We start from the raw sequence: 14,281 nt of genomic DNA on the forward strand, positions 1-14,281 counted from the left end.
CCTTTTTACTATACCATTTATTAGGGTGCACATTCTGTTTATGATGAAAGGGAGGAGGCATGGAAGGATGGTACATGCTCCTATGAAGAAGGCAATTATTCCCAGTAGAAGCTTGAAATTGTTTACTATTGCCTGCCAGCTTCCAAAGGGATTATTTAAATTCCAACCATTCCAGGTTTGCACTGGGACATGAGCAATTTTTACTATTTTCTTGTAATTTCATCAATAACCTTTCCAGTGCTATCTAATTCAAGGCAGCAGTTAGAGAGATTGAACTTTCCACAAACTCCCCCTTCAGCTGCCAAGAGATAGTCTAGGGCAAGACGGTTTTGATAGATAGCATTTCTGAATTTAGTTTGCTGTTGGGCTAGTAAGTTTAGTGCATGGGCAGTTTCATTAGTTATTATCTCTACCACAGCTTGTAGGCAGATGGTTCAGTTTAACATATAGATAAGGGTTTGATAACCCCACATGCCATCCTCTGTCCAAGTTGCTGGCCCATAGTATTGGATTATATGCCCAGGGGGCCATTCTTCACCTCCCCAGTTAGTGACAGCCCTTTTTTCTCTTATGTTTTGATATACTGGCTGGCTTAGCTCTTTCCCTTCTGTTAAGAGAATGTGGAAGAAGGAGGATTTTATTGTGCCAAGCATACAAGTTCCACACCAGTTTTGCAGAAGTTCTCAGAATGCAACCTTCCCACAAATGCACTACAAACCATTTGGGGCAGTAAAGGGGCCCTTTGCATTGGAGTTCCACACTGTGATTAATTTGGGAAAAGAATGATTTATGAGAACAAGGTCAGATTCATTCCATGTTCCCCAAGGCTCTGTTGTATTTGTGATATAATTTTGGAATTTTCCCCCTGTACATGTTAGGTTTCCAACAGCTATAGAAGAGCTTAGGCAGGCCCTTGAAGCACAATATTTTCCTATGACAGAAGTTTACAAGGGCCACATACTATCTTGGGGGACAGCTAGAGGTCAGTTGCATTATATGGTTGGCTGTAATTGTATTCCCTGGTTTCCCAGGGCCATTGGTCTCCCATATTAGTACCTCCACATATGTAGCATGAGGAGACATTTAAGGCTGCCCCTACCACTTCAGCCAGGCTTATAAAGAGGTTTCTTGCTGCCTGTGGGATGGAAAAGGGCTTTTCCATTTCTTCATAGAAGGAGTGGAACACAGAATGGGCTTTATTTGTGAGTGGGTATTCCCAATACCCAACCCAGATGTAGGCTCCTGGGTCTATTCCTTTACCATCAGTGCAGAGGCCCATTTGGACTCCCTGAGTCTGCCAGGATTCAGGTTTAAGGATAGTGAGATTTAAGGGGTTACATTGACCACGTGACAATTAGCCAGGGCCATATCCTTGGTGAGGATAGCCGTTTGTTTAGCTATGTCTGTGTTCCAGGTGGCCCAGGTGACACAAGACCAGTAGGGGCAGTAGTATGCACCTATGTATTTGCACCAAACCTCCCCCCCCTCCTTGGGCTGCACTTTTTATTTCTGGAGCACACATATGCTTATTGTTATGAATATACATCTGCTCCCAGCTGAGCCCTCCACAATCTGTGTTCCATGGTATTCCAGAGCCTATAACTTGACATGCATCAAATAGGAGGGACACTCATTGGTTCTGGCTAGTGACTGAGGTGGAGGAAAGTAGCTCTCCATTTTGATCAAGCACTCTTATTTCTCATTTATGGGAGACTGTTGGGGGTCTAGGGTCATAGCAGGTTATTTGGCCAGATGTGTTACAGACACTATAGAAGATTTCCTGCAACTGACAGGTTGTTATCTGGTCCTTGCAGGTGTAATGACTATGATATATTAATGCGGTGTTGACATGGGCCCCTGTCTGCACCTTTTGAATACATGGCTCATACTCTGTGGTGTCAGCCTGGGACCAGGAGAGGGTTAGGGCTAGAAGTAGGAAAAATAGCCAAAGGGGCATTGTAACAGATTAAACCGGATTCCTAATTTTCAGCTGTGTGTAGACCAATCAGCTTCCAGGGTGTGATTGGAGCAGAGCTCAGTGTTCTGTCCTCAATCTTCAGTTGTGTGTGGACCAGTCAGCTTCCAGGGTGTGACTGGAGCAGGGCTTGGTGTTCCCCTTTTTTGCAAGATGAGTTTGGTTGAGCTGTAGGTATCTGAAATATAGGTCCAGGACTCTGGGGCAGCTTGCTTGACTCGGCTATGGTGTATCCACAGGGTGATTTCACCTACTTTAACTGCAGTGGGGATGGATAAAATGACAAGATAGGGTCCTCGCCATTGAGGGATTAGTGGAGCTGACTTCCAGTCCTTGACCCAAACTGCATCTCCTGGCTTGTACAGGTGTACAGAGCTGTCTAAGCTAATGGGAGCCCTTTCTTGGATCCAGTGATGCAGGTTTTGTAGGGTTTTTCCTAAACTGATCATCTGCTGAGCTATTGATAAGTTTCCTTTTTCTCTGAGATCCCCTTCTATATTTCTGATTAAGGGAGGAGGCCTCCCAAAGAGGATTTCATAAGGGGTTAGGCTTAGTTTTCAGCTTGGGCTGGCTCTAACTTGTAGGAGAGCACTTGGAGGTACTTGCACCCATGTTAGCCCAGTTTCTTGGCAAATCTTGGCAATATAAGTCTTTGTTGTATGGTTCATTCACTCTACCTTTCCTGAGCTCTGAGGATGGTAAGCAGTGTGCAGTTTCCATTGGATGTGTAGTGCCTTTGCAATCTTTTGAGTGATTTCAGAGACGAAGGCAGGTCCGTTGCCAGAGCCAATTGAGAGCGGTAGCCCATAGCAAGGAATGATTTCCCTGAGGAGAACCTTAGCTACTTCTTCAGCTTTTTCTGTTCAAGTGGGAAAGGCTTCCACCCAGTCAGAAAACATGCAAACAAGGACTAGGAGATATTTATAGCCTCTGGATCGTGGCATTTCAGTGAAATCAACTACTAGATCTTCAAGAGGCATACTGCCTGTTCTCTGGACTCCTGGGGCTCCTGTGGGCCCCTGGTGAAGGTTATTCTTTGCACATGTCACACACCGTTGGCATACAGCATGGGTGATAGTGACTAGTCTTGGGATGTAGAAGAATCTTTCTAACACTTCCTTAAGATGGGTTTTTCCCAAGTGTGTGTTCTCATGGTAGTCTTGAACTACAGTTGCTGCTAATATTTGTGGCACAACTATTCTGTGATCAGGCAATGCCCACCATCCATTTTTTCCTTGTGTCCCACCCTCAGAGAGTATCCATTCTCTCTCAGCTTGAGTGTATTGTGGCTCTCGGTGACTCAGAGGCTGCGGGACAAGAGCAGGCAGTGTATACTGGAGGTTCTGATAATTAAGAGGTTGAGAAATGAGAGCAGTGGCCAGATTTTCAGATAGGGATCCTTCCCATGCCACTCTTTTTGCTTCAGCGTCTGCCCTCCAGTTTCCCTGGGCAATGGGGCTGTGGCTTGTCTGGTGTCACTTACAGTGCATTACAGCCACTTTGACAGGCTCCCAAATGACTTCTAGTAGCTCCAGAATCTGTGTGCCACATTTAATGCTCTTCCCTCCCGAGTTAATGAGTCCCTTTTGTTTGTATAAGGCTCCATGTGAATGCAGGGTAAGAAAGGTGTATTTGGAGTCTGTGTAGATGTTAACTTTGGCTCCAGCTGCAAGTTGCAGGGCTTGCGTGAGGGCAGTGAGTTCAGCTTTATGTGCTGATGTGTTATCTGGGAGGCGTTGCACCTCTATTGTGGTTTCAGATGTTACTGCAGCATATCCTGCTCGTTGATTGCTGCCCTGCATAAAGCTACCCCCATCTGTGAAGAGCTCCATGTCAGGATTTGCCAGTGGCTGGTCTTGGAGATCTGGCTGACTGGAATATACTTCTTGCAATATTTCCAGGTGGTTATGGGCTAGAACCCCTGGCTCCACAGGTAGCAGGGTGACTGGACTTAGGGTTTTTACAAGTTCCAGCTGGATGAATGGATTTTCACATAATAGGGTTTGATATTTAACCAGGCAGCTGTTAGTAAGCCAATGTGTTCCTTTGGCTTCTAAAATTGTGATTACTGCATGCGGAACCCGGACAATTATAGGTGCACAAGAGTTAATTGTATAGCTTCCACTGTAAGCATGGCTGCAGCTGCTATGGCTTGCAAACATGAGGGCCATCCCTGGGCTACAGTGTCCAGTTGTTTGGATAGATACACTGTAGGTCTTTGCCAGGAACCAAGGTATTGAATGAGTACTCCTACTGCGATGCTTTAGTGGTTGTGGTGGTAGAGGTAGAACAGCTTAGTGAGGTCTGGAAGTCCGAGGCTTGGTGCTTCCATTAGAGCTTGTTTGAGAGCAGTGAAAGCATTTTTCTGTGGGCTTTCCCAGAGCAGGGGATCATGATTCCCTCCCCCTCTTTGTGGCTTCATATGAAGGGCGTGTGAGGACCCCAAAATTGGGGATCCAATTGCGGCAGAATCCCGCTGCCCCAAGGAACTCTCACAGCTTCTGGTGGGTATTAGGCTCAGAGAGACTACAGATCACTTTCTTTCTTTCAAGTCTCAATTCACGGTGCCCCTGCATTATTTTATAACCTAGATATTTGACCTGAGGTAGGCAGATTTGGGCTTTTTTCTTAGACACCTGATAGCCTTTTTGCTGTAGATGCTTCAAAAGAGCATGGGTTCCACCAGCGCAGTCTTGATAGGTGGGACTTCTGAGAATGAGGTCATCTACATATTGGAGAAGAAAACAGTTATGGCTTCCTGCTTTAAAGGATTTGAGATCACTGGCCAGGGCTTGTCCAAAAATAGTGGGTGCATTTTTAAATCCTTGAGGCAATCGCATCCATGTTTGCTGCCTTTCACCTGAGTTTGGATTTTCCCATGTAAAGGCAAAAATTGACTGGCTCCGGGGCGCTACCCAAATGCAGAAGAAGACAGCCTTAAGATCTAGGCATAAAAAGTAGATTGCCGATGAGGGTATTAAGCTGAGAAGAGTATTAGGGATTAGAAACCACAGAATGAGGGGTTATTACTGCTGAATTGACTGCTCATAAGTCCTGGACTGGGTGGTAATCCCCATCAGCTTTTTTAACTGGAAAGAGCGGAATGTTCCATGGAGACTCGCATGGCCTCAATATGCCCTCATTCAGTAATCTCTGAATATGTAGCTGGACCTTTTCTTGCACTTTGCGTGGAACTGGATATTGCCTCATGCTTACTGGACTGGCCATAGGCTTTATTTCAATAATAATTGGAGGAATGTCATGTGCCATCCCCATTGGGTTTTACCCTCTGCCCATACCTCAGGCACATCTTCAAAGGGAGCTGCATGGCCATGGATTGGCCAGTCTCACTGAGGCAAAACAGTCTCCATTCCTCCTGCAGAGGAAGGGTTAGCACTATATTCGGAGGGTCTTGTGGCCCGTGTCAGTGTGGATTGCCCTGTGGCATCAAAGGTGGGGTTGAAGGGGTCCTCATATATTTTTTTGTAATGTAATATTTTTACAAAATCAATTTTAAAAAATTTAAAAAAAAAAAAAGGTAATTTGAGCCTGCAGTTTAGGCAGCAGGTCTGGACCCAGGAGGGGGACTAGGCACTCTGGAAGATAAAGGAATTCGTGAGTGACCTCCTTTCCCCCAATGTTGCAGTTCCTCGCTTGAAGGAAGGGCTTTTGGGCACTTTTGCCAGTTGTCCCTACGATAGTGGCTTGTCTTTTTGATAGAGGCCCAACTGGCTTGGTCATTATAGAATGTTGAGCCCCAGTGTCAACCATCATATGTATGGTGTGGCCCCCAATTTGGACTCAAACCATAGGCTCTGTGGGGCTGAGAGAATAGGAGCCTGGTCTGTCCTAATAATCTCTATCAGAGTCCTCCATTCCTGCCAGCCCAATGATCTGATCTGCAGGGTTTTTTTTTGAACCTCTTCGGACCCAGTGTTTGGGTTGTGATGCCCCACTGGCTTTTCTGGCTAATGTTTTGGCTGCAGAGGCCGGGTCAAGTGGCCAGCTGGGACACTCTCGCTTCCAGTGTCCATCTTCTTTGCAGTATGCACACTGATTTTGCCCTAGACATGGGTCTTTCCCTCTCCTTGGGGCTGGGGCTTGCCAGTTTACCTTCCTTGACACAGGAATGGATTTTTCCACAATAGCCACTGCCAGAAGATCTGCCTTTTTTTTTCATTTTTCTATTTTCTTCCCTTTTTGTTTCTATATCACGATTGACATAGACCTTAGTAGCTACTTCCATGAGCTGAGAGATATTCATTCCAGCAAATCCATCCAGTTTCTGCAGCTTTCTTTGGATGTCAGTCTGTGATTGGGCCACAAATGCTGCATTTACCATTGTTTGGCTCTCAGGAGCGTCTGGGTTAAAGGGCGTGTATACACAAAACGCTTCACACAGTCTCTCATAGAATTGAGCAGGACTCTCATCCAGAGCCTGTAGAATTTGACTGGTCTTTGCCGTATTCACTGCCTTGCAGCTCCCTGCCTAGAATCCTTCAACTAAAGCCCTATGGAACGTTTCTAGTCAGTTGAGCCCAATGGCGCTATTCAGATCCCACAGGGGATCCTTTCCTCTGGGAACTGCAAGCGGGCGTATTGATCACTGTCCAAAGTTCCCTCAGGTGGGTGCTCTCTAAGCCAGGTAGAGCTCCCTGCATGACATGCATTCTCTCTTCAAAGTTCAATAAAGTCATTATAAGTTGTTTACAATCAGCCCAGATGGGTTTGTGGGTTTGTATAATGGACTGGAAAAGGTCTGTCATGGCCTGAGGTTTCTCCAAGAATGGTAGGGTGTGGCTTTTCCAGTTAAAGAGATCCATTGTCATAAAGGACTGATAGATGAATGTCTGGTTTCTCCCCTGAACCTGGCCATCTGCATCGTAAAAGATTGGGGTCCGGGCTTCATGGAGAGGTAGCTGGAAGGCAGCCTTTCTCTTTGGTCCCTCTGCCCCCGGGGCTCCCTGTGGTTTGGGTTGCCCCCTCTCAGCATCTCCTTCCTGACTGATGGGCAGCACTGCAGTGGCATTGCCAGGGGCAACCGGCTGTAAAAGCAGCTAGTCTGCATTTTTCCCTTGTGGAAGGTGCCAAAGACCACTGCAGAGATGGTAAAAGCTGCTGTGGGGATGACATAGGGCTCTCAGGTGCAGATGGCAATAAAGGCAACTGTGGGGATGGTATAGGTGCCCTCTCTGATGGCAACAAAAGCAGCGGCAGGGATGGTGTGGGTGTCACACATCCCTGTGCAGATGATGATGACAGGGCACTGCTTAGGGAGACTAGCTCATTTTCATTCCTTAGTTTTGCCGGGGCGGGAGTCATTGCATAAGGTGGTGGAAATTCATGTTCGTATGACCCTTCAAAAATAAGTGGATTGGCACTGGACTTGGGATGCACTTTCTCTGGGCCTTTTGTGCGATGATCGTTTGGTCTGGTCCCTGGGATGGCCCTCCTTGGTTTCTGCATTAAGCAAATTCTAGCTTCCTTAGTCCCGCACTTCCCTAACCAAGGTGGGTTTTGGATCACAGCATTTTCCCAAGCATTGATGTAGGGGAATTGGTCTGGATGCCCTGGATTTCCAGTTACTGCATCGTGGACTTTGTGGATGATCTGGGGGTCCAAAGTGCCCTCCTGGAGCCACCCCACATTGAAAGTTGGCCATTCTAACTCACAAAGCATCCTAAGCTTTCCTGGCTGAAACCTTATGCCATACACATCTTCACGGAATGCACAGGGGAAGCTTTTCAGCATACAACCTAAAAGGGTTTTACTGTGTGTGTTTCCCATTTTCACCCTGTGCCAGCGGTACACAATAGTCACTCAAGGCTTACGTTTTGTCCGTCTCTGGCTGCATCCCTCGCGGGAGCTTTTGGCACCTCTTGACCTTAGCAGATCGGTATAAGCCCCCAATACAGAAGAGGGTCCCTGCAAAGGACCCCAGACCGCCCTTGATCGTATGAGGTCGCCACGGAACTGCGGATCAGGACTCCGCACTCGCCCCGCAAAAGTGATTTTCTGCATCTCACTCAGGCGCCACAAGCACACGCACACAACCACCCCCCTTTCCTTTCCTCGGACCTGGAGAGGAGACAGCTTCCTCCTGTATTCTCAGGACTACTAGGGCCTCCCCTTTGAGCGTTGATCAGGCTCCCTCCTAATTTTAGAATTAGGCTTTTCCTGCACTATGCCCTCGGGGGTCTTACCAGTCCATCCTCCGGAGCTCCTTGCTTTGTTCTCAGGGATTCTCAAACCTTCTGGTGCCCCCAGGTCATCTGGGAGGGCTCCAGTAAAGACTGCAAACTCTTTCTGGACTCAAGTGGGGTGCCCAGGGGCACCCAGGGCTGGGTTTCACCCAGGCCCTCCCAGCCTCCCCGGAGACATCTGGGAGGGGCAAACAACTGTTGCCACCTCTGACCTCAGTGCAGTCCCATCTGGGTCACCAGAAATGTTGTAGAGAATTTGGGTGTGCACAGTATCGAAGGCCAGGACACAAGAACTCTGAGAAGGAAGTTGGTTTATTTTGACCTGCCGGACTCAGCAGACTCTTGTCCTAATAATAAAACCAAGCCCCGAACAGCCTTTTTCAGACCCTTTTATACAGAGGAAATAGGATTAGGGAGACAAATGGTGATTGTATGCAAACAGACTTTTGGTTAGTTTCTTCAGTATTTTATCTGAGTATCAGATAGGTTATTTCCTCTAGGTAAGTTTGATTTAACACATATTCTCCACATTCCAAGCCAGCTTGGATTTAGCATATCTTCCACATTTGTATGGATGCAATCTTGAATACACCTTCAGTCTTACATCCTTTCTGAACATTCAAAGACTCTAGGGCCTATATTACTTATTTGGACTTTTAGGGACTAGGTACACTTGGAAACAATTTTGAATTTATGCACAGGCTATATCAACCCTGATTTCAATGATCAATATTAACTTTCATTTTTGTCTTTCTTTGGATGCAGATTGAGAGGCAGTTGAACTTTGTGTGGTTACATGTGTACTTGAATACTTGTGTAGGTGTTGAATCATACTTTAAAATGCCCTGAGGCACTTACTGCTCAAACCCAGTAAACTGGATGGTCCCTTATAATGTGAATATAATCACACCAAAGAATGTCTCAAATACAGTTTTTTATTTTTACAAATTAGATACATAACTAAAGGACAAAATGGGTCTAATCAGTGGTTGATTTTTCTTCCTGGGTTTGTTGCCTGATTGGATTTAATCTTTCCAAACATTTTCCTTTATTGCAGATCAACTCTGATATAACTTTGTATGCAAGTATGTGGGGCTCTAAACTTTACCAGACAAGCTTGCATATAACCCATCATTGATACTTTTGACTCTGTCTAGAATCATAGAAGAAATCTCTTAGAGTGAAGTATAGGAGCTAAATAACTACTAAGTGCACAGGTTCACTTGGAGTGCTTTTACCTTGTAGATGAGAAGTCTTCTCACTTTGAATGGCAGTAAAAAGGCTCGACTCAGACTGGTTTTCTTCAGTGCATCATCTATCTTTCTCAAGGGAAAAGAGTTCACTCTTGGGAAGCCTTCAGTGCCCAAAGGATAATCATACCACCTTGTAGGACTTCTTAGGCCCTATCCTTGGTTCCATTCCATTCTTTTTAGCCAGTGTCTTTATGGAACTTAGTTAAGCAGGAGCTCTTAACTATGACTGAACTGTCATCATTATTGGTCAGCCTCACAGTTTTAGTTCCTGGCCAGTCTCACAAAGTGGCATCTCCTCTAGCACCCCACTCTACAAATTGCTCTAGTTAGGCCACTTTCTGACTGAGTCCCAAAGGACAAATTGTCACCCTTGCAACTGACCTGTCATACTCTCTAGCTTCAGAAATAATCAGGTCATGACCAATTTGTTTCATCTGTATCCCCATCTACTTCCCTCCCTCCAAATTATTTGAACCATATCCCCAACAACCTATCATTTCCTCTTCAGTCCCAAATGTCAGTTTTGTGGGAAGTGGTTTTGAGTTAGGAACATGTACCTGAACAGAAGGTCCACTCTTTGGCCACAGACTTTGCTTCTAAAGAAGTAACAAATGAACCTCTGAAATTCTAATTTTCTGTTCTGTAGAACATGGTCAAGATTATTATAATATGTAAAATGTCTATGATTTGGATAGATTGGCTTGGCACAGAAATATATAACAGAATATTGTTTTTTTCTATTTTTTATTTAGGGCTGGTACTTCAGTATATCATACAGATTCACAACCATGTAATAGTTCTCTCCCCTGTACACACACACTAATTTTTCTCTTGAGACAAACTTTCACTTAGAAAGGGAAATTAGTTCCAATTTGCCTTATAGTGCAGAAAACTTCAGTATATTATTCTAAGATTTTTCTAGAATTTAAATAGGAGTAGCACAAAATGTAGTTATGTTACCCTCTAGCAAAGTTTAAAAAATTATATTACCTTTACCTCAGTCAGGAATTTTATCCTCTCATGTTTATCTTCTAACCTCCTGCATTTGTCCCCTATTGTGTATTTTGGGTGTAAGGATTTGGGTCATTCCTTGGATGAAAAAAGGCTAATGGGCTAGAGAAGAGAAATCCTTTAGGTTGATATTTATATTAACTTGGAAATCATGTATTTATAAATGGAATTATATTTTCCATTTATTTGCAAAGTCTCATGGGTCTAGTACATTATTTTTAAGTCATGTTTAACAATATTTATGAGATTTTTTTAGGTTTAAAAGTAAAACAAAGTTACATACGCTTTAAATTTTAAATGAATGCACAATGAATGTAACTCCTCTCATTGTCTGCTAATAAATGTATTGTATTTTAATACCACAAGGGAAGAGAGCTATAAAAACATCCATTTTTGAATACTTTGATTGTTCTTCAATAGAGCGTTTTTTGGCTGTTATTCATTGTAGTAAAATCCCATTATTGGCACTAAGGTTGATTGACTAATGGTTTGCTGCCACAGTGCAATGTAGCACAAGTAATGACAACTTCCAATCTAGCCTCTTATTAGAAGACTGTGAAGAAGCTTTTCTGAAAAACCCTGAAGGAAAACCACGATTAATTTATCATTGTTTGGAGGATGGGAAAGTTAGTTCCAACTCTGTCCAGCAATTGATTGATCAAGTTTCTAATCTGAACAAGACCAGCAAAGTCAAGGTAAAATTCAGAGGGTTTCCATTTTTAATCTTCTATGTGAAAATTGATAATAGAAATATCAAGAATAGTGGGATTTTAACAAAGACAAGGAAATTAGGTAAGGATATTTTCATGTAAATTGATATTTGCTTCCATGTCTTTAAGGAACTAAGAATGAATCAACTCATTCATTCATTCATTCATTCATTCATTCATTCATTCATTCATTCATTCAACAAATGTATTGAGTACTACTTTGTGCCAGGCACTGTTTTGGTACTTGGGATACCAAATAAAATTGTAGACCCTTCTATTTCAGTGAGGAGAGACAGATAATAAATAAGTTTAATAAATAAGCAAAATATATATTATGTTAAAAGGTAACAAGTGCTGTAGAAAAATGATTGTAAAAATATAGGCAGGTCCCTACCTCACACCATATTACAAAAATCAACTCAAAATGGATCACGGGCTTGGGAGCAGGTGTAGCTCAGTGGTTGAATGCCTACTTTGCATGTAATGAGGCCCTAATCCCCATTACTCCTTTAAAAAAAAAAGGATCAAGGACCTATATGTAAGAGACAGAAGTATCAGACTCCTTGAAAAAAACATAGGAAAGCATCTTCAGGACTTTGTGTTTAGCAGTGGTTTCCTAGACTTTATACCTAAAGCAGAAGCAACAAAAGAAAAAGTAGTTAAGTGGGACCTCATCAAAATTAAAAACTTTTGTGCCTCAAAGGACTTTATTATGAAAGTAAAACAACATCTTACATAATAGGAGAAGATATTTGGAAACCACATATCTGATAGAAGGTTTTATATTTTTTTATTTTACTTTTTAAAAAACATCAATTTTATTGATATACATTAAGAAAGCATACAATTCATGCAAAGTATATAATCAGTGGTACTTTGTATAATCACATTCATCACTTCAGTCATTACTAGAGCATTTTCATTATTTCAATAATAATAAAAAACAAGTGGACAAACAAGAAAATTCTTCACTTCTCAATTTTCTATGCTTTTCCTGCCATACATAGCTGCTCTGTTTCTGGCTATCCCTGCACATTTATTTATTTTAAAGCAGTTTTATTGAGATATATTCCCATACCATACAATCTATCCAAAGTTTATAATCAATGGCTTTTAGTATAATCACAATGTTGTGAACTCATCATCACAGAAGATTTTGGAAATATTTCATTACTCCACAAAGAAAAACCCCACACTCCTTAGCAGTCACGTCTCAATCCCTCCATCCTTCCTCAGCCTTACATAACCACTAATCTAATTTCATCTTTTTAAATTGATTTATATTTACATTTTATATAAATGGAATCATACAATATGTTGTACTTTGTGTTTGGTTTCTTTCATTTAGCACAATATTTTTTGTCTGATATTAACATCTTGTAATGTTAACATAGTTCAGTTTCAAAGAAAAATGGTTTTATATATACAGTTTTACCCATATTCATAATTCACATGCAGTATTACCATACTATACATTCCCATGTTACATTTTTTAGCTTTCCTTTTAATAATATGTGTGACCTTAGACATTCCCTTTAAACCACTGCCATGCCTACATAATAGTACTGCTAATTACAAACATGTTGTGCTTTCAGCTTTTCATTTCCAAAATTAACACACACCTGTTTTACAAATTCTGCACAAGTTTAACCCTCAGCTCTCCATTCTCTAAGCTCATTCTATTTTCTGGTGACCCATACTCAAGTTATTAATTCCATGTACACAATATATTTAGTTCACAGTAGCACAATCATACAGCATTTGTCCTTTTGCATTTGGCTTGCTTTGCTCAACTTAATGTCCTCTAGCTCTATCCATGTTGTCATATGCTTTATGACTTCATTTCTTCTTACAGCTGCATAATATTCCATTGTGTGTATACATCACAGTTTGTTCATCCATCTATTGATGGACACCTGGGTTGCTTCTATCTCTTGGCAATCATGAATAATGCTGCTATGAACATCAGTGAGCAGATTTTCTGTTTGTGTCACTGCTCTCAGTTCTTCTGGGTATATACCTAGTAGTAGTATTGCTGGGTCATGTGGCAATCTATAGTCAACTTCTTTAGGAACTACCAAAGATTCCTCCACAGTGATTGTACCACTCTACATTGCCACCAAAATTGAGTAAGTGTTCCTATCTCTCCACCTCCTCTCTAGCACTCATAGTTCTCTTTTTAATAGTGGCCATTCTAATAGGTGTGAAATGATATCTCATGTAGTTTTTATTTTTTTAAAAAAGAGACTTAATTTTACATTTTTTACAGTTTTCCTTTTTTTTCCCTTATTCTCCCCTCCTCCCCCACTGCCCCGTTGTCTCCTCTCTGTGTCCATTCACTGTGTGTTCTTCTATGTCTGTTGTATTCTCATTAGGTGGCTCCGGGAACACATCCTGGGACCTTCCAGAGTGGGAGAGAGGTGATTATTCTCTTGCTCCACCTCATCTCCCTAGTTCACTGCATCTCTTATTGTCTCTTCTCTGTGTCTTTTTTTGTTGTGTAATCTTGCTGCGTCAGCTTTCTGTGTGGGTGGCTTCTCCTGTGCAGGGCTGCACTCCTTGCATAGGGGACACCCCTGTGTGGGGCAACACTCCTTGTGCACAGCACACTACACTTTGGCCAGCTCACCACATATAGATTCCTGGACCTCCTAAACGAGAGGTGGAAGTTCTATCCATTGAGCCATATCCTCTTCCCTGTAGTTTTGATTTACATTTCCATAATCTCTAGTGATGTTAAACATTTTTTTCATGTGTTTTTTTGCCATTTGTATATCTTCTTTGGACAAAGGTATATTCAAGTCTTTTGATGTTTTTAATTGGATCATTTGTCTTTTTATTGTTAAGTTGTAGGATCTCTTTGTATGTCATGGATATTAAACCCTTACCAAATATGTGATTTCCAAATATTTTCTCCTATTGAGTCAGCTACCTTTTCATCCTTTTGACAAAATCCTTTGAGGTGTAAAAGTGTTTAATTTTGAGAAGGTCCCATTTAGCTATCTTTTTCTTTTGTTGTGAATTCTTTGGGTATAAAGTCCAAGAAACCACAACCTATCACAAGGTCTTTAAGATGTTTCTCTACATTTTCTTCTAGTAGTTTTATGGTCCTGGCTTTTATAATTAGGT

At 42.3% G+C, this 14,281-nt stretch overlaps 1 protein-coding gene across 1 annotated transcript in view; it reads left to right on the plus strand.

Moving 5' to 3' along the window:
• The first annotated feature begins 4,107 nt into the window (after window positions 1-4,107).
• LOC131276395 (nephrocystin-3-like) overlaps window positions 4,108-14,281 on the plus strand; it is a 37,182-nt gene continuing 27,008 nt past the window's right edge. Inside the window, 4 exon segments of the mRNA XM_071212457.1 lie at window positions 4,108-4,208; window positions 4,404-4,479; window positions 4,633-4,780; window positions 10,944-11,137. Coding sequence (XP_071068558.1) covers window positions 4,108-4,208; window positions 4,404-4,479; window positions 4,633-4,780; window positions 10,944-11,137 — 519 coding nt within the window.

The sequence above is a fragment of the Dasypus novemcinctus genome, chromosome 28 (assembly GCF_030445035.2).
Source record: "Dasypus novemcinctus isolate mDasNov1 chromosome 28, mDasNov1.1.hap2, whole genome shotgun sequence".
NCBI lineage: Eukaryota > Metazoa > Chordata > Mammalia > Cingulata > Dasypodidae > Dasypus > Dasypus novemcinctus.